The sequence below is a fragment of the Pelodiscus sinensis genome, chromosome 9, assembly GCF_049634645.1.
Source record: "Pelodiscus sinensis isolate JC-2024 chromosome 9, ASM4963464v1, whole genome shotgun sequence".
NCBI lineage: Eukaryota > Metazoa > Chordata > Testudines > Trionychidae > Pelodiscus > Pelodiscus sinensis.
This window is the reverse complement of record NC_134719.1, coordinates 60,818,613-60,841,056: the sequence shown is the minus strand read 5'-3', so window position 1 is coordinate 60,841,056 and position 22,444 is coordinate 60,818,613. Positions and strand designations below refer to the sequence as shown.

Below are 22,444 nucleotides of genomic sequence, written 5' to 3'. Positions count from 1 at the left end.
CTGGCCAGGGCTCAGTCCCCTTCCGCCTCCAGGAGCCGGACTAGGAGCCGCAGCAGCTGCCCCCGCACTCGCGGCCCGGCGAGCCCCAGCGGGGCGGATTGAGCCCTGCCCGGCTCCCGGGGCGCGCCCCGCCCGGCCCTGGCCATTAGCCCTGAGCCGGGGGGGGGGCGCCCCCCCCCCCCCCCGCCGGGCAGCCGGGCCAATCCGGGAGCTCGGGCCCGCTGGCCGAGGCTGCCATTGGCTGCCCGCCTGCATGCGGGCGGGCGGGGGAGTGTGCGGGGCGGGCGGCGCGGTTATCTCGGGTCCGCCAGCGCCCGAGCAGCGCGCAGGTGACAGTGGCCAGGCGGGCGCCAGCTGGAGCGCAGGGCTGCGCTCGCCCGCGCAAGGGACGCGCAGCGCAGCCCCGGGAGAGGCGCCGGCAGGAGCCCTCGGCCGCGCCGGGTGAACCCCCCCCCCCATCCGAGAGGCCAGCATGACACGTGGCGAACGCCACCACGGCAGTGCCCGCGGCTGGGCGGGCGCTGGGCGGGCGCGCTAGAGCCTGGAGTTCGCCGGGGCGCAGCGGCGCGGGACTGGCCTGGCGCATCGGCCATGGTGGGGACTGAGCCCCTGGACGGGCAGAGCAGGGGAGCCGCGCAGCTCCAGCCAGCGCCGGGACAGCTGCGCTGAGCGGGTGCCTCCCTGCCCCGCTGGCCCCGGCTCCCCGAAAGACAAGCGAGCGCCACCGGCCGGACTTTGGAAAGTTGCCACCGCGTATGACGGGCAGGGGCCCAGGGGCTATGCTGACTGGGGCTCTTTGCTCGTACCGGGGCGCTAAGGCAGCTGGCTGCCGGCCAGGGGCTTCGGGACAGCGCCCCGGCGCTTTCCCGCACCGGATCCTCGCTGCGGAGTTACCGCTCCGGATTCACTGCTCCGGATTCACGGCGGCTGGCGTCGCGGGTTTGCCTTCTGGAGCCACGATCCTTGTGCCTGGGGTAAGTCTTCCAAGTGCCTCTCCTGCCTCCCAGCAGCAGGGTAGTAGAGGGGGGCTGGGACAGTGTTTAGTGGGGGGGGGGGGTGTGTGGAGAGCCCCTCAACCAAACTGTAAGCGCTGGATGTGATGGAAAACCTCTCCAAGCCAAGGGGAGGGGGCTGGACTGCCCTACAGCACCCCTAGCTCCAGCAAAGGCCCCGGGCTGTTCTTGCAGGCACCCCCAGGCTCCTTTCCTACCTGCAAGCAGAAAGCTTGGGTGCTCCAAGGCTAGGGTGCTCTCATGCAGCCTCTGCTGAGCCGCCCTGTCCAGTGTATGCACCCAGAGATACTGCCCATCTCTGGGGAATGGTACAAGGCTGAGGGACAAAGGGGCAGCTAGGTGAGTTGCTTAGAGCTGGACAAGCCCTGGCCTTGGAAACCAGGCTGCTAACAGCCAGGGACGGAGCAAGATGACCTAATTCTAAGCTCTCCTGCCTTGGCTTATATAGGAGTGGGCCCGTGGATCACATTGCACCAGCCTAGGAGATAAGATTCCTTTTGCTTCGTCCCAGCCACTAAAAAAGTGACCTGCCCCAGCTTTACAGGGACATGAACTTTTAGCAGCCAGCCCGGCATCCATGGCAGGTCATGACTTTTCATGTTGCTGGTTAGCACTGCCCGGGCTGGGGCCAGAGCCAGTGGGGGAGGGTTGAGACCCACTGACCTAGTCGCTAGCCACTGGAGAACGGGTCCTGCGATCGGCCTGTAGGGGTACGTGCTGTGCTCGGTGCGGTACAAAGTGGGGAGGTTATGCCAGGGGTTGATGCATTTGGCAGCTAAGAGGCCTGTTGTACCAGCGTTGCAGACAGTGCCTAGCCTCTACAGGGATCGGAGCCCTCTGAATACCTCCAGCCGCTGAAGCTGAGGAGGGGCTGGGTGTGTACACATGTGTATTCCCTCTGAGAACTTAACATGGACGTGTCTGGCTGTCTCTCCGAGAGAGGGGGAGAGGAGCGAGTGCCTCAGACAAGTGCACTGCATCCAGCAGGGTGCGGGAGCTCAGGAAAGCCGAGCGCCGCTGAGCCCTGCAACAGGGTTTCCTGGGAGTAACGGGGCTGCCTATTTTGTGCTTGTTGAAAACATCGGTGGTTTCTTTCCCAATATGGCACCTGAGCAGGGAGGGAGAAGAGCCCAGGTGTCCTGAAGCCACCGCTGCGTGGTGCAAACATGCTCTGTGCTGCCGGCGCGCCGCTTGTTCCGAAGGGCTGGGCAGCTTGGCCCAGGTAAGGGTGCGGAGGAAGGCAGGGCGTACCCCAGCCAGACGATTCCACTTGGCCTTCAGCATTTCAGCCTCTTGTGGCAGACCCAGCCGCCGCCCTCCGGCCCTGCGTTCAGGACCATCCTGTGAATAACCGTCCTCTTGGCTTAAAAACAAGTTGTTTATGGGGCGCTGTCCCTGCGTCATCCAACTCTTCCGCTCCCCAGGCACGGCCGACTCGTCAGACAGGGCTCCGGAGACGCTGAGTGCCCGGGAGCTTGCCAGCCTCCATAGAGGAGCCCCCAGGGAGAGCAGAGACAGCTGCCGGGCAGTTTCTGCTGACTGCATGCTGCTCCCCGCCTCCCTCCGTCCTTTCTGAAATATTTTGGAGATTCGGTGCCCCCCTCTGTCCCCAGCATTGTTGTTAAAGAGCAGGTCGGTGCCGGTGCATTGCTTGAGCTTGTGGTTTCAGCCTTGCTAGGTTCGAAGGTGGCAGCGCGGAGAACGGAGAGAAGAAAGCTGGCCTGAAATTGGCATAGTGCCTCATGTCGTCTGGCAAAGGGGGAACTCGTCTAGGAAGTCCTGCCCCCCAGCTCCAGCCTCCTAGCACAGACCTTCTGGGCTCGTGTCCCTGCTGGGCCCTGGAAAGGAACCTGGGTCGGGGAACGATTGTCCCCCCTTGGTGGGAGGATAGCAGCAACCTGCAGGACGGATGGGCCCACAGATTCAATTCCTCGCTCTGCCGTCACCCTTTGTGACAATGGGAAACTCCCAAAGGCCCAGGTCCTCCAAGGTATTTAGGCTCCTCACGTCTGCTGGGATCAGGATCTGGGTCTCTCTCACCCTCTGCTTCCTCATGGGCTGTGCGAGGAGAACCTCACTTCCCTGCATCCCCAGCAGGAGACGTTCCTCACGGTGTGTTGGGCATTGCTATGCCGTGCCGTGGAGGGGCCGCGTTGGTAGCGAGGCAGAGGACAGTACAAGTGAAAGACCAGGAAGTAGGAAGGGCGTTTGGGTAGGGGGACAGAAGGCAACGGTGGCGGCACAGATAGGGCCGATGCAGGGGACTGGCACACGGGGAGCATGGTGGGCTGTAGAATATGGGATAGATATGGAGCCGTAGGGACAATTCTAAGATACTTGTAGGGTGACGAATGCTGGGATCTAAGAGAAATGCTGAGCTAGGGTGGATGCCCAAATTGGGATGCAGGATCGATCTTAGGGTCTAGGAATGGGAATTGGATGGGGAAAAGCTAGAGGGATAGACGGGAATATTACAGGAGCACCGGGCTGCATGCCGAAGCCTGACGCAGGCTGGTGTAAGAGGCATCACAGTACCGAAAGCCACAACAGTCGCTCCGTCGGCCTGGGACCTCACTACTGGCAAACCCAATCAGCCCGACCCTGGCCAGCACCTGCTCGGGCCTGGCAAATGTTTAACACCGGCCAACGTGAAAAGAGCGGCTCCCTGGTAAATATTCGCCCCGAGCACCCCGACACTGACCCGGGCCTGGCTCCTCGGGTCTCTTCACCTTGGAGCCGGAGAGCGGCTCATTTCTCTGGGGCCTGGCCATGGCCACGCTCAGCTTGAACAGTTCTGCAAACAGCTCAGCCATGCTGTCGGTGCCCCCGTCCTAAAGACACTGCTCCCTCCTTGGATTTAGCTGCTAAAATCCCCCCCCCCCCGCCCGAGGCGTGGGTTAGTGAGATCCTGGCCGGACACCCCTGAGCTTGCTGTACCTGTGAGGGTCACCGGCTGCCCCTCTTGCCTCTTTTCCTCAATGGCTCGTGGACCATCCGTGGCAGGAAAGGCGCTCGGCCACGTCGCAGGGAGCAGCGTCTTGGGTGCTGGGAGCCGGTCAGCTCTTACAAGCCAGCGTGGGGCTGAGTCCACGCCTCGGAAAAATGCCGCCGGCTGTGGTTCGGGTGAACCAGCAGGTGTCACTCTTCCCCCTCGCTCCGCGCTGAGCCCAGCCGAGCATCCAAACCCAGAGAGGAGGCCTGACGCTGCAGCCGGAACCAGCGGTGGGAGCCAGCCTGCCTTTCAGCCGACAGCCGCCCCCCTCCGCCCCTGCCGTTTCCTTTGTGTGCTGTGTTCTTCCCTCCCTCCCCGCCCCACACGGCCCAGGCGTCAGGCTCGACCTCTGCCCACAGCCACCGGCTGGGTTCCCACGGGCTTTGGGCCAGTGTCAGACCTGGCGAGGGCGGGCTGTGCCGCCGGGGAGTACGCTATGGAGGCAGGTCGTTGTGCCAAGCCCCGCGGGCTCTGTTGATGGCAAGCAATGCCCCCCAAAAGACCAACCACCCAAAGGTGAGCCCCCAGCCCTATAGATCAGCTTACAGGGACACTAACCAGTCGGAAACCCAGGCAGTACAGGTGTTTCAGGCACCTCCCGACCCCCGAGGCCCCGCCAGTGACTGTGGATTTGCACTCGCTTTTCCCTCCCTGGGGCTCTGAGAAAGACCCACACAGACGACAGGGAAGCAGATTATACAGGCTTTCCAGCCTGCTTCAATCCCCAGCTCCTGGGCTCCCGGGGTTATGGGACAATCTTATGGGTTAAAAAAAAAAGCCCCAGGTTTCTAGCCTTTTCATGGTGGCGAGGAAAAGCTCAGTGTGAATCCTAAAGGCTCGGAAAGCAGATGCCAAACAGCTACATTAAATCTCATTATTTTTAAGCCACTCTCCTGATTTAGGGCTGTGAGTCATGATTTCTGAAGGGTGGCTGAGACGCTGCCTGCCCCCAAAAGCCAGGGAAGCGCCGGAAGCCAACACACCGAAAAGACAAAGAACCACCCAAATTCAAGCCCCTGCCCACGTCACACCCAGAGATGATAAGGCCGGAAGGGACCACTGTGATCAGCCAGCCTGACCTCCTGTATAACGCTGGCTCAAAATGACCCTTCCCCAGGCCTGTTCCCATGCCCATGCTGCTTTGCAGCAAGGTCTAGTTTTTTCAAGTGCAAGAGCCTTGGGAAGAGAGGCCCACGCTGTGCAAAGGAGAATGTGGGAGGCAGGTCCCTCGTGTGCTCTTGGCTTCCTGCCGCTCCCTGTGCATGGACAGCAGCTCTGTGCAGTGCTAGTTATACGCTGTGGGAGGGGGGATAAAGTGAAAGTTAAAACACAGCGGCAGGACAAGCTATGGGTCTGGGTAGGGCGTGTGTCCCAGAAAACAGAGTGCTCTGATGCTGTTTCCACAGCCCCTGTGGCTAAAACAGATGTGACCATGTAATTAAAGACGGTCACCCTGCAGCCGTAGAAAGGGGCAGAGTTAAGGGTACATGGGCATCCTTAATTCTGCCATTCCCAAATGTTGAAAGCGCCATTGTGCAGTCTTAATAATGTTCTTTTACCATGGAGTCGGGGTGTTTGTTGTTACAGTCTATAAAGACCTCCACAGCAGCCCGCACAATAAGAATTTGTGGATAGGGCTGGGGGAGCGGGGGTGTCAGGAAACTCGAGTTCTGTTCCAGGTGCTATCGTGTGACTTGAGTAAGACACTTCCCTTCGCCGTGCCTCCCTTTCCCCTCCCACCCTGCGGCCGACTGGTCTGGTTAGACTGTCAGCCTTCGGGGCAGAGACTGTCTCTTACAATCGCGTCAGCCAATAGCTGTCCATCCTGCTACCTCTCCTCAGCCTGCCTTGCAGCACCCTGTCCTGGGAGGCGCCCCCTAGTGGTGAGTGAGGTGCCGGGCTCCATAACTCAGCAGTGACTCAAGAACAACTGTGGGGGCTTTGCTATTTGACTGGCCGAAGGGAGACCCCTGCTGGAAGAACTCCTGGCAGGGGGCCGTTAGCCAGATGCCTCGTTATTACCTGTAGTAGGGTAGAATCTGGAAGCCACTACAACGGTCCAGCTCCTGCGCCCCAGGCACTGTTCCAACACACAGGAACAGACAGACAAGCTACAAGTAGGCAACCCAGCCTGGTTCTGCCCACGGCCAGGGAGACTTGCTCTCTCCGTGTGTTGTCCCGTGACCGAATCCATGGCAGCCTTCTCTCCAGATCAGTGCCCCAGCCTGGTGCTAGGGGGCCCTGTGTCAAGCCCCAATTCCCACCTCCTACTGATGGCTTACTCTGGCTTGTGGCACTATGGAGAATATACCGAGGTGGGCAGAAAAAGAGGGAGGAGGGCCACTGAATCAGAGCGGTCCATAGGACAACCTGGGCTGGTAGGACTCCTTCGGAAGGTGGGATCCCAAGGGGACGTCCGCTCCCCTGGGACACACGAGCCGGCATTGGTGTAGGGGAGGCCGTTGGCAGCCCCTTGAGCAAACACCAGAGAGTTCAAGCCAGCAGGTCAGATCCACAGCTGGTAGAAACTGATCGTGAATCCATGCAGCTACGCCAGTTCATGCTCACAGGGGATCGGACCCGTGGCAAGTTTCAAAAGGTGCCTGGCCCTGCTTTAATTTCTGTTTCATCCACTGCAGGAAGCGAGCTGGAAAATGCACACGGCCTGACACAAATCAATGCTAGTGGCCCTGACAATTAGCGAATGTCTTAATGATTGCACCGGGCGGTTACACGGTTCTACACAAGGAATGGGTTTGCCATTGGCTTGCAAGGGAGCAGGATCACGGCGTGTGGCCGGGCATTATCCTGACGGAGGACAAGCTTCCTGAATTCTGGGACCAGGCCCTTGGGGTCCCCGACCACCTCCTCTCCCGGAGGTTGTCTCAACCCAGACAAAAGGAGGGTGAAGGCCTGGGGCTTGGAGGGCAGGAGAGGAAGGAAACACACCTGCATTGGCTGCAGATGACCCCGAGCAAATAAAATCTCCTCCCCTCCATCCGCTCATCAGTGAAAAAGGGAGCAGAGCCTCCACCCTGTGTGTGTGCGCAGCACCTGTTCCGCCGGGTGCCAGCGCCCGGCCGCCTTCCAGCACTGCCCACAAGCGCTCCCTGTAAGCGTGGGGCTGTGGGGCACGTCCTAGGAGCAGCCGACCCCGAAGCGCAGATTGGCTGCCACAGCCACCGCGTTGATTTGCTGCCGCCCCCTCCCAAATAGCAACGCGCTCTCCCCGCTTCCCGGCCTGCCTCCGCCGCCCCAGCTGCTCCAGTTGCGTGTTAGCTGACAACACCCCCTCCTTGCCTTTCCCCGAAGCAGGGAGGAATCGGCAGCTGCAGGGAGGAAAGCTGGGCCGCTTGAAAGCTGTTTGATTCAGGTCTGCAGGACTCCGCAATCTGACATTCCTTCTAAGCCTGTTCTCGCTCCCCAAGTCAGCAAGGGTCCTTTGTTATTCAGCTCGTTTCTGGGTGCACTTCGAACACCCCAGCTGCCTCCTCCCGGCAGGGTCCTGTAGGCAGGACGAGAGACCCCAGGCCGGAGGGAGATGTTCATCTCATCGGCTCCTTTTGGGCAGGGAGCGGTACTGGCTTCCCAGCCGGTGGCTGATGGGTTGTTTCTGCCCTCTGGGTTTCTCTCAGATCAGACTCCAGCTGGGCTGTTGATTTGCGCCGCCCTGTGGGGGTAGGAGGAGGGCGTGTCAAGCCAGCTACCCACGATCCATTGCAGAGAAGGGGGCACTGGATGGCTAGGAGGGGCCAGAAGAAGGTTAGGTAGCGATGCTCGGGAAATGGGCTTGGTCCCCACGAGAAAGTTGGCAAACTCCTTCCGGTTGGCGTTTTTCTTCAAGAGCTTTCATTGAAGGGAGGGGCATCCACGAGGCCGCCGGAGCCTGAACATTTCCAGGGTCTCGTGCTGACCCCCCAGCAGCAGAAGCTGCCTTTCCCGTGGAAACGTCCACTGTTCTGGCCAAAGAAGGAGTTGGAACCAGACACGGTGGCAGGCCGGGGGCCGGTTCCCAGGCACCGAGGAGACTCGCTTACGGCGACCGGGGAGCAAGAGCGAGAAACCAGGCCGGGGCTGGGGGAAACGGGCATCTACATAAGGCAAAGCCGGTACTATCAGGACTGGGCCTATAAAGATCCGGACATCTGGTCACCCTCGCCCTAGGTTTGTCCAGGGGAACCTGACGCGCTTACACCTGTGAGGCTCGTAGGAACCGCACACCTGAGCCCCTGCACCCAGGCTGCAACAAGAGACGCCCCCACACCAACCCCCAGGAGTAATCTCTGCCCACCCCTTCCCAGCACAGGCCCACCCAGGACGTGTGCGTGGGAACGGGCACGGTTACGCCCAAGCGGCTGCACTCCCGCCCGGTTGGGGCCACTAAGCGCACAGCCCCCGATCTCCAGCTAGCGGGGGCCTGTCACGTTACGCTGCGCCTGGTCAAGGGGGGGCTGCGCTGACCCCGTGCGGTCAGCGTGCCTGCTCCAGCCTGTGACGGCGCGTTGGGGTCGTCCCGTCTCCTGCACCCCCGTAGTGGCCCAAACAGACTCCACCAGCCAGTAGAATAGAGGGAGTCTATTGCTTCCCCAGGATAAAGCACAGCACAGATGTAATCTGGTTCTAGGGCAGGCCTAGGATGCCTCAGCCCCCTTGAGATGGGGGAGGCTGGGCCCCTAAATTCCAGCCCCTTTCCCTAGGCTGTCTCCTCCATGCTCCCAGACAGAAACTAACCCACTCACTTCCAGCCCTGCCCCCAGCCAGGGCTCCACTCCCCTTCTTCCCATTGTTCCGCTCCCTGGGAGATAACTGGTCAGACAGGTTTGAAGCCCCCTTGCATAATGACTCATCCCCTGCCCTGCTGGGCCGTGCTGCAGCCAGTGGAGGACACTCACAACCCACTGCCCAGCACAGCAACCAGCAAGGTACCCCCCACTACGTCACACAGCCCCCCAACAGGAAACACTCACAGTGCGAGCATTGGGGCCTGGGCACCATCTGGGCACAGGGTGGGGCCAGGGCTCACGAGCCTGGTGACATCAAACACTGATCATCTCCAGTGTCCCAGGATAATCCTGGGGGACCCGCCTGGGCCAGCCCACAACCAGGGACCTCTCAGCTTGGGAGAGGAGCGGGCTGCCTGACAAGTCTGGCCTGCCCATGCCATACTCTTACACTGGCTCCAACCTGCTTGCGCAGCTCAGATGCCTCTCGTCTGAGGACAGGGGGGCTCTGATGACCCAGGGGATATTGGAAGAGGTGGTGGGTCTCGAAGGGTGAACCAGGGGGAGGTTGTCCAAATCCGCCCCCTGTTCCCGCCTCCCCCCCACGCCTCTGAGGCTGCTCTCTCCGGCCAGGAACATCCTTGAACAGGCTCTCGGAAGAACCTCAGGGTGGTTTCAGCCACGTGCCCATCTGAGACCCCAGCTCCGCAGTTGTAACGTGGCTCAGAGAAATCCAGCCCCAGAGACGGGATGGTCCCGGCTTGTCCGTCCCCCTCCCAGTAGCTCTAGGCTCTCCGCGGCTCCCGGGGCTCTGCCCCACGGTTTAACCTGCCACGGGGCAGCCAGCCCCCCCCCCCCATGGTTCTTTCCAAGCTGAAGCTGGGCCCCTGAACCCCACGCTCGGGGCCAGATGCTGCCACGCGCAGCCTGGCCCGCCCACGCACGCGGCGTTCTGGTGCCACATCCAGCTGCCAGCCCACGGTGTCCTAGCCGGGGAGCCTCCCCCTCCCACGTTGGGCTAGACTGCCCCCTGCTGGCAGCGGCAGGTACCAGCGTCCCGGGCCTGCTCCGCTCACCGAACGCTGGGTGATTCACCGCTCTTGCCCTCACCTCCTGTGTGGTCGGGACCTCCAAGCCGGCTGTGCGAGTCTCCCAGCTGCCCCTGCCTGGCCCTCATTTTTGGCCCTGCAGAGGTGGGCAAATAGGGTGCCCTGCAGGGGTGGCTTTGCTAACACGGGCCCTGCTGGCGGGGTCGGGGGTAGCTCTGGCTCTATGCACACACGGTCTCCACCCCAGCCCTCTCCCCCCACTCCCCAGCTCGTCCCTTCTGCCCTGCCTGCCCCCGCAGCGCACGCCAGGTCCCTCTGGCCCCCATTCTTTTCTGGGGGGCACTGGAGGGATGCACGCAGCAGCCCTCCCTGCTCCTTCTCCAAGATGGACAGAGCCCCGCGGGACCACGCCTTTGGACTCCCACTACAGAGCTTTGACTGGATCACGTTCCCCCAGGGGCATCTTCCCGGTGGCCGCTGGGCCTTGCTGCGTGCGGGAAGAACATGAAGTTGGAGCCAGATCAATCTAGAGATCCGCACACCACTCCTGAGCCAGTGCGGCTCCGCGGGCGTCCGTGGGCTCACGCCGACTCCCACCGCCTGGGGATCGGGCCCGGGGAACGGAGAGACACCCACGCTGTAATTGCAGAAGCGATGGGGTGAAATGACGCACTGGCAAATTGTGAGCGGCTCTCAGGAACCGTTTCCTACCCTCCAGCTGCATTGGACCACGGACGAGGCTCCCGCAGGAAGCAACTGGAGTCCCGTTGCTCGAGCCATTTGAAAGTTGGGCTCGATAAAGCACGGGAGAACGGAGCCGAGGGACCCGCCCCACGGGGGAAAGATGCAGTCCACCTGGAAGACGTGTGTTAACCAGCAGCCTTCAGGATCTGCGGCTCTTGGCTCTGAGCGTGGCGGCTGAGACAGCCCGGCAGCAAGAAGGGAGTCACGCCGCTCGGGCCGGTTCTGGCCTCTGTCCCCTACCCCGTGTGAAACCCAGTTTGGGGACGGGCAGGAAGAGACCCACCAGGGTGGGATGCAGACCCTTGGGCCACAGCACCGCCTGCAGTCACCCCGGGAGTAGCTGCCCCAAGGCAAAATCTTACACTCCAAGTCTCCATTTATAGGAGGGATATTCTGGGTGGGAACTGGTTTGATTCATGGCGAAAGGACCAAAGGGAGCTAATGACCAGCAGCCTGGCACCAGTGGCTCTGCACGCTGGCCTCCCAGCTCCACCCGAACCACGGCTCCGGTTGTTAGGAACTGCAAGGACTGCCTGAAAATACTGGGCAGGCAGCATGTGTAGGCACAGCCAGGTTGCTGACGGCTCTAGCTGGACCTTCTAGCAGCAGAGAGCTAGGCAATCAAGCCAGGACAGTATCTCTGCAAGATCCCACGATGATCTTTGCTGCATAGATGGGGCTCTGTGGCACTGAGAGGCTAGGTGACTTGACCATGGGCATGCAAGCAGTCGGTGACAGAGAGGGAACCAGCCAGCCCGGCTAGTGCCCCAACCATTGGACCATCCTTCCCATCTAGCACTGCAAGGCTGGAGACCGGAGCATTGTCCGGTGTGAAAATACTCTGGCTCATTCGGAGACTGCAGGATACAGCCCCGATTTCCCCTCTGTGGCTCGGCACCTTGATCAAAACCCCAGCGCCTGGGTCTCCTCCCACTTAGGAGGAGGCTCACACCAGAGTCTCACGGGGATCCTCGCGCAGCCCGTGGGGTGCTAGCCGGTCCTGGCAGCCAACATCTGGCCAGCTGTGCTCTGTGCCGGAACGGTGCTGCCCCTGCACGAGGTCACGTCTTGCCTAGAACAAACCTGGAAGTGAGCCGGGCACATGGGACAAGAGCGGATTTGCAGCTAAGCCCAGAAAAACAGGTGCTTCCCTGGAAGGCAGCCACGTGTAGCGCTGTGCTCCCGGCGTGCTCGGCCAGGGCTCTTCCTGCTGGCGGCGGTAGGAGCGGAGGGCCCTCAGCACCTCGCAGGATCAAGTCCCCCTGCCTCCCGGGCCCAGCTCCTCAAAGGGCGTTAGGTCCATGCAAGCGCCTCGGCACGGGGGAAGCCACGCTGGGACGCGAGGCAGCCACAGGACTCGTGCCGAGGGAGCGCGTGGCCCCGGCGTCTGCCAGCCCCATAAACAGTCGCTTGTGCATCCCTGCAGCCGGGCCCCCGGGAGAGCTGATCAGCGCCGTGGCTTGCGTGTTACATTTTCCGTTCGGCTGGCTCCGCCGCGCCAGGGGAGCTGGGTGCAGGGCGCCCGGGGGGGAGAAAACCGCGCCCTGTTTGCGCAGGCAGAGCCGACAGCCAACCAGCAGTGCCAAGCACAGGTCTGGAGGGAGCTTTCCCCTGGCGGCAGCTGCTCCTCCCTGGGCTTCCGGCCACAGGTCTGCCGAGGGCCCAGAGTGTGACGGCCACAGGAAGGGGGCAGGTGAGTGGGTCCCACACGTCCAGGCCAACCTGGCTCTTTGAGAGCCGCTGCCCCTGGCGGCAGAGAGGCCGCCGGCCCCAAGTAAGAGACGCACGCGGCGGATTCGCTCCCCTCGGATTGTGGAGTCAACGCAGGATCTCTCCAGCCCGGGGGTTTCAAACGATGGGGTGTGGCCCAGCACTGGGGGCTGGGATGTCGGGCGCTGGGGTTCCTTGCTGCAGGGGGAATTGGGATCAGTGGGGGGCTAAGGCAGCTCCCTGCCTGTCCTGGCACTGCTGACTGCGCTGCGCCCCAGAAGTGGCCACAGCAGGCCCGGCTCCTAGGGAAGGGAGGGGGAGAGCGCACAGGGCTCCGTGCACTGCCCCTGCCCCAAGCACTAGCCCCACACTCCCATTGGCTGGGAACCTGCTGCCGGCTGCGTCAGGGAGCTGCCTTATCCCCCCCCACTGATCCCCTGGCCCCCCTGCAGCAAGGGGGCCCAGAGCCCGACATCCCATCCCCCAGCGCTGGGCCACGCCCTGTCTCTTGGAACCCAAGAGTCACCGGCGCGCTCCAGGTGCTCCACGATCGTTCGCTGCCCTGATGCCCCCAGCGTCAGCCTTCCTCTCCTGCCGCCCCGGCCCTGGGGAACCCCGCCTCCTGCCCCCGCCTCGGAGGCCGAGAGCTGCAATGCTGAGAGAGAACGGCCCTGAGCCAGCTGACGCTTGGCCAGGACGCTCTGCCCCCTTAACGCCTCCTGCCCAGAGGGCCCCATCCCGCGAGGTGCCCTGCACCCGGACATCCCACTGAAGTCACGAGGCTTTGAGGGTGCAGAGCGACAGAGAGGGGGAAGGAGCAAGGGGTAGCGAAAAGAGGGCCTGATCTAGCGCCCCTTGAAATCAGCGGAAGTCTTGAAATCTAGCGCCCCTTGAAATCAGCGTGGCTCATTGACTTCAGTGAGCTGTGGTCTAGCAGCTGGAATAAGGAAAGGGCCGTAAGGCAGCTGCTAGCGTATTAGGAGAGCTACCGCCGGACAGGCAACCCCAAATGCCAGAGAAGCTTGGGGGAGGCCGGAGATTCAGCAGTCTAGCCTCACGTGACTGGAAGGGACCTGGAGGGGTGTTCTAATGCAGCCCCCTGCCCTCCCGGCTGGACTAAGTGTTCTCTAGACCCTCCCCGAGAAGCGTTGGTCTAACCTGCGCTTAAAAGACTCCAACGATGGAGATTCCACAGCCTCCCTAAGCGGTTTTATGCCGACTGTTCCTCCTCCCCACCCCTCGTCCCCCGGGAGAAAGGTGGGGTGCTGCAGGGCAGACATGCAGTGCGGTGAGTGACAGAGCCGGGGGGAGGAGTAGAGCAACAGGCGGCACTGAAAGCATGATTGCGAGTCCTGCCAAGAGCTACGTGGGGCCCCCAGATTGGGCTAGCGGGGGTGCTGAAAGCTACGACTGACAGGCATTAGCCCAGGACGTGCTGCAGGGGGGTGCTGCCGGTCTGGATTGACATGCATTAGCAGCGCCGCACGAGGGGCTGGCACCGGAACGGCAGGGCTGTGGCAGGTAATAACGGAGACGTATTATTAGAGCCGCATGGGGGCCCAGGACCGGCCTGTCAGTGGGGCTGCAGATCAGGAGCGAGAGGCCCCGGCAGAGCTGGGCGCACGGGAACATCTGCCGGCTGCACATCCTCCTCGTGGCTCGCAAGGAAGTTTGCTAAACACATGGAACTAATTCTTAGTACCCCGGCGCCCAGGTGGTTCTGATGGGGACCACGGTTTGGGCCACTTCTCAAGAGAAGAGCAGAGATTCCCTCCATGGATGCTTCTCCTTTGCTGCCTCCAACCCGACCCACATGCTCAGAGACAGGAGAAAAACACCCCATTGGGATAATAACGAGGCAGGTTGTGAATAAACTCCCTTGAAGCGGATGACTTCAGTCTCTACCGGCTCTGTTTGCCTCCTTTCCCAAGAGGTGGGACACTGCACCGTTGGTTCCCAAATCCCTTTGTCTCCTGCCACCCCCATAAGGACAGTTTTGGACCGGAGAGGTCACCCTTACCTCCAGGAGCAGGGAAGTGTTGTCAGGCGTGAGCTGGGGGATGCAGTGGCAAAGAGACTTGACCAAGGTCAAAGAGACCCAAGGGCAGAACCACAGAAGGAAACCAACCCCCCCATTTCTGGCCCCTCGCCACTCATCAGCCCAGCCCCCTGGATAGTTTACGCCTCCCTCGTTGCATCCCCCACCTGGATCGATTTCTCCTGCCGGAAGGGCCTGAAGACAGCCAAGAAGCAGCCACGCAGACGGACTCGTGGTGCTCTGAGCTTAGCTGGTCAAAATCTCCGAGCAGCTTAAGAAGAGCCGAGGCAAGAGCCAGAGCAGGCCGGAATTGACTTGAAAACTCTCAGCACCTTCCATAGAAAATCAATAGCAAGCTGCTCGCCTTCATGCAGGTCTCCCTTCCAACTGTGCTTGGCTTAGGGTGGCTTTTTTAAGGGGGACTGGACACCAGGAAGGCGTTGGAATTGGGAGCGTCGCGGCGGGAAGGCTCTCCAGGTGGTCGGAGTTGGATTCCTCTGGAGGCTGCTACACTTTTACACCCCTCCCCTGTTTATTTCAGCTAACGGAGCCCCAGTCAGAAGTGCAGGTGCTGACTTTGACCTTGGCTTTGCTCTGCAGATGTTTTTAGGCCTCGGCGCCCGAGAGAAACACCCCCCCTAAGGCAGAAAACGCTCGATCCACAGTCAGAGTCAGCTGAGCGGGAGGTGTGACCCGGACCATCTTCAGCCAACCCCCTGGAACAAGCAGGAAACGCTGACGCACCAAACACCGCTCCTACCCAGCCTCCATTCGGATGGTGACTCACATCCCACCTGGGATGCCTGTAACCATCTAACAAGACGTTGCCCTACACCGGGCCCCACAGAGTCCACCCCCGAACCCGGCCGGGAGAGTCTTGCTTTGACGCCGGCTCTGGTGACGAGCAAAACGCAGACCCAGCAAGGCCACCAGATGCCTGGCAGCCTCAGCTCCCCCCTCAAGGTTGCTCCAATAGCAGATCCCTCACTGGCAGAAGCCCCCCCGTGCGAATAAAGCTGCCACGCGTGGCAGGAGGGGGGTACTCACCACCAGAGCGCCCCTCCCAGGCCGGACACCGCACGGCAGGAATTCCTCTGGTGGCTCTACAGCATTCTGAGTCTGCCGGGGGCCAGCCCTCCAGCCGGGTCGTCTGTCAAGTTCGGGTCCCTTCTGAGGTCCCTGAAGTCTTGTTCTCCTCCTGCCTTCTGGGCCGAGTTCGCTGCCACCTCTGGGCTACCTTGAAGGCTTCCCAGAGACCCTGCTCCAGTGTCCCGGCAGTTCCCTGCTCTTTGCGCTGCGCCCCCAGGCCTGCAGAGTTCTTGCCACGCTAGCAGGGCATGTTCTGCCCGGGGGGGTTTTCTCTCCAGGTCGCTCTCCCCCACGGCCTTCCCTTGCCAGGAACCGCAGCTACCTCAGGGCCAGCGCTGCTCCCTGTGGCTACCACCCCTGCCTGTGCGCTCGCTCCCGGGCCCTGTTTTACAAAGCCCAACCCTTCTCCCTTCTCACACCTGGCCCGTTAGTCCCACCTCCTCAGGCAGCTCACTACACAGGCCTGGCTGACCCTTAAAGGGCCAGGCTGCCCTGTTACACCTTGCGCCTGCCTTCTCCGCCCTGCTCTGTAGACCAGGGCGCTCACATGGGACATGGCCGTGGGTTCCTTTGCCTGCCTGGACTGCGCCTCCCCACCCCTGACTGGACCGGCCATAAACCTGCCGCGCCCGGCAAAGCATTCGGCACCTTTGTTCCCAAGCCCCCTGAATTCCTGTGGCTCCCTTCCCAGCCCTCCCAGGACCAAACTGGCAGATGCTCAGCACCCTGACCTGGGAGAGGCCTTGGCAAAGCCCTGGGCCCAGCCGCCCTCGGGGGGATGCCCCGATCCAATTTGCTGCCCACTTGGGTACCTAAAAGGAAGCTGGGTTCCCCCCGGCTCTGACCTCACTCGGGAGCGGGGCGTGCTTCTTCCGCACGTCTGGGGCGTTTATTATTTTAGTCCTGGTGACGTGGCAGCCGGGGCTGCAGACGCCGACCGGTCGTTCCCCTGAGTGCAACAGAACGTTTCATTTCCTCAGCAAGCCGGACCCTGGGCCAAAGGAACCGGGGGGGGGCAGGGGGCGATGGCAGGTCCGGTCAGTGGGTGGGAACATCCGTGCCGCAGAGGAGGGAGGCTTGGGAAGGGAGCCACAGAAGTAAGGAGCCAGGTAGCTGCCCAGCATGGTGTGGGAGACAGGGCTGCTAAAGAGAACGGGGCCCCAAGCCAGTCGCTACGGCTCCGTGGGGTTGCCCTGCGCTAGCCCATTGAAATCTCCACCGGAGCATCCCCACCTTCAGAGCAACCACAGTCCGAAAGGGGGGGGGGGGGGTGGCCCTCTCGGCACCCTCCGGAGCTTGTCCACGTGGTGTTGCACTTTGCAGCTGTGCCCCCAAATTCCCCTCCGCCCTGGAGCCCTGCACCTTCTCCCTTTGTGCCATGCTACCCCCCACCACACCCACATACAGCTGAGAGCCAGAGCTCTCAGGGGAGCAGACATAGCTCGAGGCTGTGACGTGGAGAAAGAATTCCCCCTACTCCCGGGAGCTGTTCCCGGCGGAGCAGAGCGCTACGCCGGTAGGACAGTGCGGGGCGGGCCTGGCCTGGCATTGCCCGTGGGGTAGCTGGTCTGCTAATGAGAGGGCGTTGGCGTCTGCCTGGCAGCGCCGCACACACTGACAGGTGCCAAACAGCCCCCGCCGGGTTCCAGGCCTACCCTGCCTTTCTCCCTGGCGCCCAGCAAAGCAGCAGGAAGCGACCCGCCGGTCCTTGGCCTGGGCCTCCCGTTAATCCCTTCCCCTTGTGCCGTTGCAGCGCCCGAGGCCCGGAGGGAGCGCCGCGGGGGGGAGCGTGGCGAGAGAATGAAGAAGCCAACCGCGCCGGAGAAGCATGAGGCGGCAGCGCGGCGCGCAGTGTGAAGGGCTCCGGCTGACGGTCCCATGGGCACCGGCGCTATTGGTCCTGAGTCTGTGCTGCCGGGGGGCGGTTGCGGCCACCGCCGCCGGCCCGGTGCCTGAGCAGCATGCGGCCTCCTCCTCCTCCCCAGGCCAGACGCCGCTGGACTGGCTGCTCACGGACCGGGGCCCGTTTCACCGAGCTCAGGACTACACGGACTTCGCCGAGCGCTACCGCCAGGGTTTCACCACCAGGTACAGGATCTACAGGTGAGAGGGGGAGCTGGCGGGCCTTCCCGAGGGGAACGCGCTGGGCGAGGCGGGGGAACGAGAGCCCGGGGGGGACGGGGAGTAAACAGGGTGAGCTGCCGCGGGTGCGCACCCCTAAGCACGTGGCCGCCCGCTAGTGGAGTAGAACAGGTCAGCTGGGGCACCATTTGCCTCTTAACTCCCGCGTTGGCCCCCCACGGGATGAATCTCCCCTCTGCCAATAGGGTGACTGCCAGCGGATCCTGGCATGTCCCCGGGCTCGCCGAAGCCACCGGCTGCCTGGATGGTGGAGAACGGTAGAGGCGCTCCAAGCCTCAGCCCAACGTTGTCCTTGGCAACGACTCACAAGTGGAGTTTGCAGTGTCAATAGAAAGGAGCAAGTTCAAGGAGGCCAGGGCTGGGTTAGGCCCAAAGTAAAGACGCTTCGCCCTGCCTCACCTCCCTGTCTTCCTCCGCTGGCCACCCCCAGCATCAGCCGCTGAGCGGTGGGGTGTCCGCAAGGGAATATTGTCATGAGCACAGCCTGTTGGGGAGGCCGCAGCCCTGCCTGGAGATGGTTAGGATGGTCTTCGTTTACTCACAGGCCTCTAGTCTCTCTTGTACCAGAAATAAGTGACAGCAATGGGCCGCGTTCTCCGATCTTCCATCCCTGGGTGCCGCTGAGGGAGCAGAAACGGCCCCTCGGTGCTTTCTTGGAGAGCGCATCCAAGATGGCCGACACGCCAGGCCCTTTGGGAGAATCCGCTCCGGGGCCGTAGCCAGCTGGTGCTGCTTAGAGGCTGTTCTGAGGCTGCTGCGGGGGGCGGAGAAGATTCAGGAAGCCACCCCCGGTTTCCAAAAGTCCCCCCCCACCGTTCCTGGCATCGTCTGGGCCAGCTAGTGCCAGTCGGAGTGGGCTCCGTGTCCTTCCCCTCCCAGGGCAGGGGTGAGCCAGGCCTTGGATGCCCGAGCGGGCGAGTGGCACCAAGCTAAGCGTGCTCCAGACAGAAGAAGCACAAAGACAGGTGGGCAGATCCCCCGCGGTGCCGCCAGACCCTGTGGCCACTTCCGCGAGCAGGCCTGTTTCGAGCCAGCCGGCGGGCAGAGGGAGAGTGTCTTCGCGGTGCCGACAGCGGCTGGCTGGCAGGAGCGCATCAGGCAGTGCAACAGGCTTTGTTAAAGGGCCGGCTCACCATGACCCCACTTTTCCAGGCTCAGCTGAGCACCCGAGCGCTCGGCCAGCTCCCGGAGCGCAGCCCCCGCACGCCTGGGGGCACAGCAGAGTACAGTTGGCGCGGCACAGGGAGGGGCCAGGCTGTGTGCTGAGGGGCAATGTGGAGCTGTCTTACCCCCCCCCCCCCCCGGGGGAAATCGGGAAAGGACAGCCCCTCCCCCACCTGGGGCGTGGGCCCGGGGCCTATCAAGTAAAAAGCATGCGAGGCTTGTAGTAGGGCCATTAACCTCTGACGTGGTGTGGCCACTAGAGGGGGACAGAGCCCCATTTTCCCTGTGGGTCACGCCTGCACCCTGTGCTGTTTGGTAGAAGGGTGGCTGTGGAGGGAAAAGCAGCCGTGGGTTGCCCCTGCCGTGCCCCTGGGGATGGTAGGAGCGAGGTGAAAATGAGCCGGTGCCCCCCACATCTTTTTCAGAGCCACTCCTTCCCAGGGGAGAATCCCCCACCCCAAATCCTCTGGGTCTGGCCGACATTTTTTGTTCCTAAATGTCGACATTTCTATATAGCTGTGTCAAAACTCATTGTTTGCTGGTGCCCAGCGTCCCAAACAATCCGGATCACACTGTCAGTCGCCTGTGTAACCACCACCAGGCGGATTTGAACCTGGGACCTCTGGAGCTAAGTATAGGTGCCTCGACCATCTGAGCTAAAAGTCAGTACCTGCGCAGCCTATGCTATAGAGGTCTCCTGATCTTAACTGTTGCTGTGGTCTAGGTACCACTTGTATTGCTCAGTAACCACACTAGGTGTGTGGGTTACACCTGTGCTCTTTATTATTTATGCCCCCAATTTCTGAGTTGCAAACTTTACCAATGATGGTTTTATGTTTCCTTCCAGATCACTGATAAAAATATTGGGGCCTACATCTAATCCCCTTGAGACCTCACTAGAAATAAAGTCTCTTGAGGATGATTCATCCTAGACAGTCCCATTTGAGATCCATCAGTTAGCCAGTTTTTAATCCATTCACCGTGGGCCATATTTAGTCGGTACCATTCTGGTTTTGTAATCAAAATGTGCGGTGGCAAGTTAAACGTTTTACAAAAGTCTAAGTATATTGCATCAATGCTATTACCTTCATCACCTGACTATGTAATCCCGTCACATCCAGGTTAGTTTGACAAGATCTATCTCCATTCATTATATGACCCTGCTTTAGTTCTTTATTAATTGAGTCTTGAATTAGCCACTTCATCATTTCTGCAGGGGACTGATCTCAGACTGACATAAATCATACGGGGTGTCAATATGAGGCCCGTGACAGACTTTGTTCAGTTTGCTGCCCTGGGGAACTGAATTCTATCCCTGCCTTTGTCACACAGATGGTGTGATGCTGGGCAGGTCACCTGAATCCACCCTGATCACAGAGGGCCACGAACTATTGGGTCCTCATTTTCCGGGTGCCTGAATTGAGACCCTGGGGTCGGATTGGCAGAAATGCCGAGTACGCACCACTACAACTGACGTCAAGGGGAGCGGTGCTGCGAACACATCGTGTGCTGCAAATAATACTAAGTTCTCTGCAATACTGGGCCCTAGGTGTGTCTAAAATTATTCCTGTGAGTTCCTACTCTGGAAAATGGGGCTAATAACATGCCCATGAGTTAATATTTCTGACACACTCCTGCACTGTAGTGACAAGCACCCCAGAGAAGCCCCTGAGATAAGACAGTATTATTAATTAAGACAGGCTTGGAATAGGGTGCAGTAAAGAAGACTGGGGCTACCTATTGGACAACGAGGAGCAATCAATATATTGGCTAGTGTTCATTCAGTCCATCCTTTGCACTGAAGGAGGTAGGACTCCGAGGGGGGGAGGAATAGTATGTGATCACTTAAGTGAAAATACAGAAGCACAAGGAGGCCAAATTAAGTTGACATGGGCATCCTTAATTTTAGCGTTTCCTAAATCTTGAGCACTTGACTTTTGCAATCTTAATAATGTTCTTTGAATGTAGGTTGTCGTGGTGTAGCAATTATTTATGTTGCATCAGTCACTCCATTGTTCTAGGCAAGATACATTACAATGAATTATAGATAGCATTTTATGTACAGGTATAACACTAACAAACCCAGGTCATTAGCCAGTGGGACTGAACCTAGGACCGAAGCAGCTGAAGTCATGAGCGTCTGCCACAAGCCAACCAGCTCTTAACTAAGGATATGTCTACACTACCACCCTAGTTCGAACTAGGGTGGTTAACGTAGGCAACCGGAGTTGCAAATGAAGCCCGGGATTTGAATTTCCTGGGCTTCATTTGCATATTGCCGGGTGCCGCCATTTTTAAATGTCCGCTAGTTCGGACTCCGTGCCCGTGGCTACACGCGGCACGAACTAGGTAGTTCGGATTAGGCTTCCTATTCCGAACTACTGGTACACCTCATTCCATGAGGAGTAACGGTAGTTCGGAATAGGAAGCCTAATCCGAACTACCTAGTTCGTGCCACGTGTAGCCGCGGGCACGGAGTCTGAACTAGCGGACATTTAAAAATGGCAGCACCCGGCAATATGCAAATGAAGCCCGGGAAATTCAAATCCCGGGCTTCATTTGCAACTCCGGTTGCCTACATTAACCACCCTAGTTCGAACTAGGGTGGTAGTGTAGACATACCCTAAGAGTACAGCTATACTACACGGCTGTTTGGGATACCAGAAATATCCCGAATAGCTACCCTACGTCTACACAGGCCGCCCATTATTTCAAAATATTTTTCAAAATAACGGGCGCGCTGTTTCGCCATCCCGGTAAACCTCATTGCATAAGGGATGGCTCAAAAGAGCACGTTATTTCGAAGTTTGGCACTCTGTAGATGCGCCAGATTTCAAAATAAGCTATTTTGAAATAGATTCGAAATAAGATACATAATTTGCATAGTGCAAATTGTGTATCTTATTTCAAGTTTAGGGTGCTGTGTAGATGCACCCTAAGGCTGTAGAGCAGACTTCATTCTCCTTACGACATGTTTTCACTAAACGGAAGATCGATGCTGACACAATCGATCTTCCAGAGTTTGATTTAACAGGTCTAGTTAAGACCTGCTAAATTGAACTCAGAGGGTACCCTCGGCAGTGGCCAGTACTCCTGCTTCTGCGAGGAGTAAGGGAAGCCAATGGGAGTGTTTGCTTCCAGCAGCCACCTGCTGTGGGGATGGCAGGGAAACTCAAAGCAAGGTATGTCGATTCCAGCTATGTAATTAACGTAGCTGGAGTTGCTTATCTTGATCTGACCTTCTGTTTCCCTGGCCTCGGTGGTGTCTGAGCCTCTGGATTATGCAGGTAATATCTCATGCTGAGGAACTCTTTGAAACAATTGGGTTTCCTTTTTTTGAAGGTTTCCATGTTTCAGGAGACCCCTCAAACCCTAAGGCTACGTCTACACTGGCATGATTTTCTGAAAATGCTTTTAATGGAAAAGTTTTCCGTTAAAAGCATTTTCAGAAAAGCGCGTCTAGATTGGCAGGATGCTTTTCCGCAAAAGCACTTTTTGTGGAAAAGCGTCCATGGCCAATCTAGACGTGGTTTTCTGCAAAAAAGCCCCGATCGCCATTTTCGCGATCGGGGCTTTTTTGCGGAAAACAGTACTGTGCTGTCTACACTGGCCCTTTTGCGCAAAAGTCTTTTGGAAAAAGACTTTTGCCCGAACGGGAGCAGCATGGTATTTCCGGAAAAGCACTGACAATCTTACATGAGATCGTCAGTGCTTTTCCGGAAATTCAAGCGGCCAGTGTAGACAGCTGGGAAGTTTTTTCGGAAAAGCGGCTGATTTTCCGG

The 22,444-nt window shown here is 59.8% G+C and overlaps 1 protein-coding gene across 2 annotated transcripts in view; it reads left to right on the top strand.

Annotated features, from left to right (window-relative positions):
• The first annotated feature begins 305 nt into the window (after positions 1–305).
• BRINP2 (BMP/retinoic acid inducible neural specific 2) overlaps positions 306–22,444 on the top strand; it is a 42,261-nt gene continuing 20,122 nt past the window's right edge. The window contains exons 1-2 of one of the 2 annotated variants that reach the window (XM_075936890.1): positions 306–974; positions 17,110–17,444. In XM_075936890.1, coding sequence (XP_075793005.1) covers positions 17,185–17,444 — 260 coding nt within the window. In that variant the 5' untranslated portion in view covers positions 306–974; positions 17,110–17,184. Of the gene's footprint in view, positions 975–17,109; positions 17,460–22,444 lie in introns of both variants that reach the window. The other variant, XM_075936889.1, reaches the window with a different exon arrangement.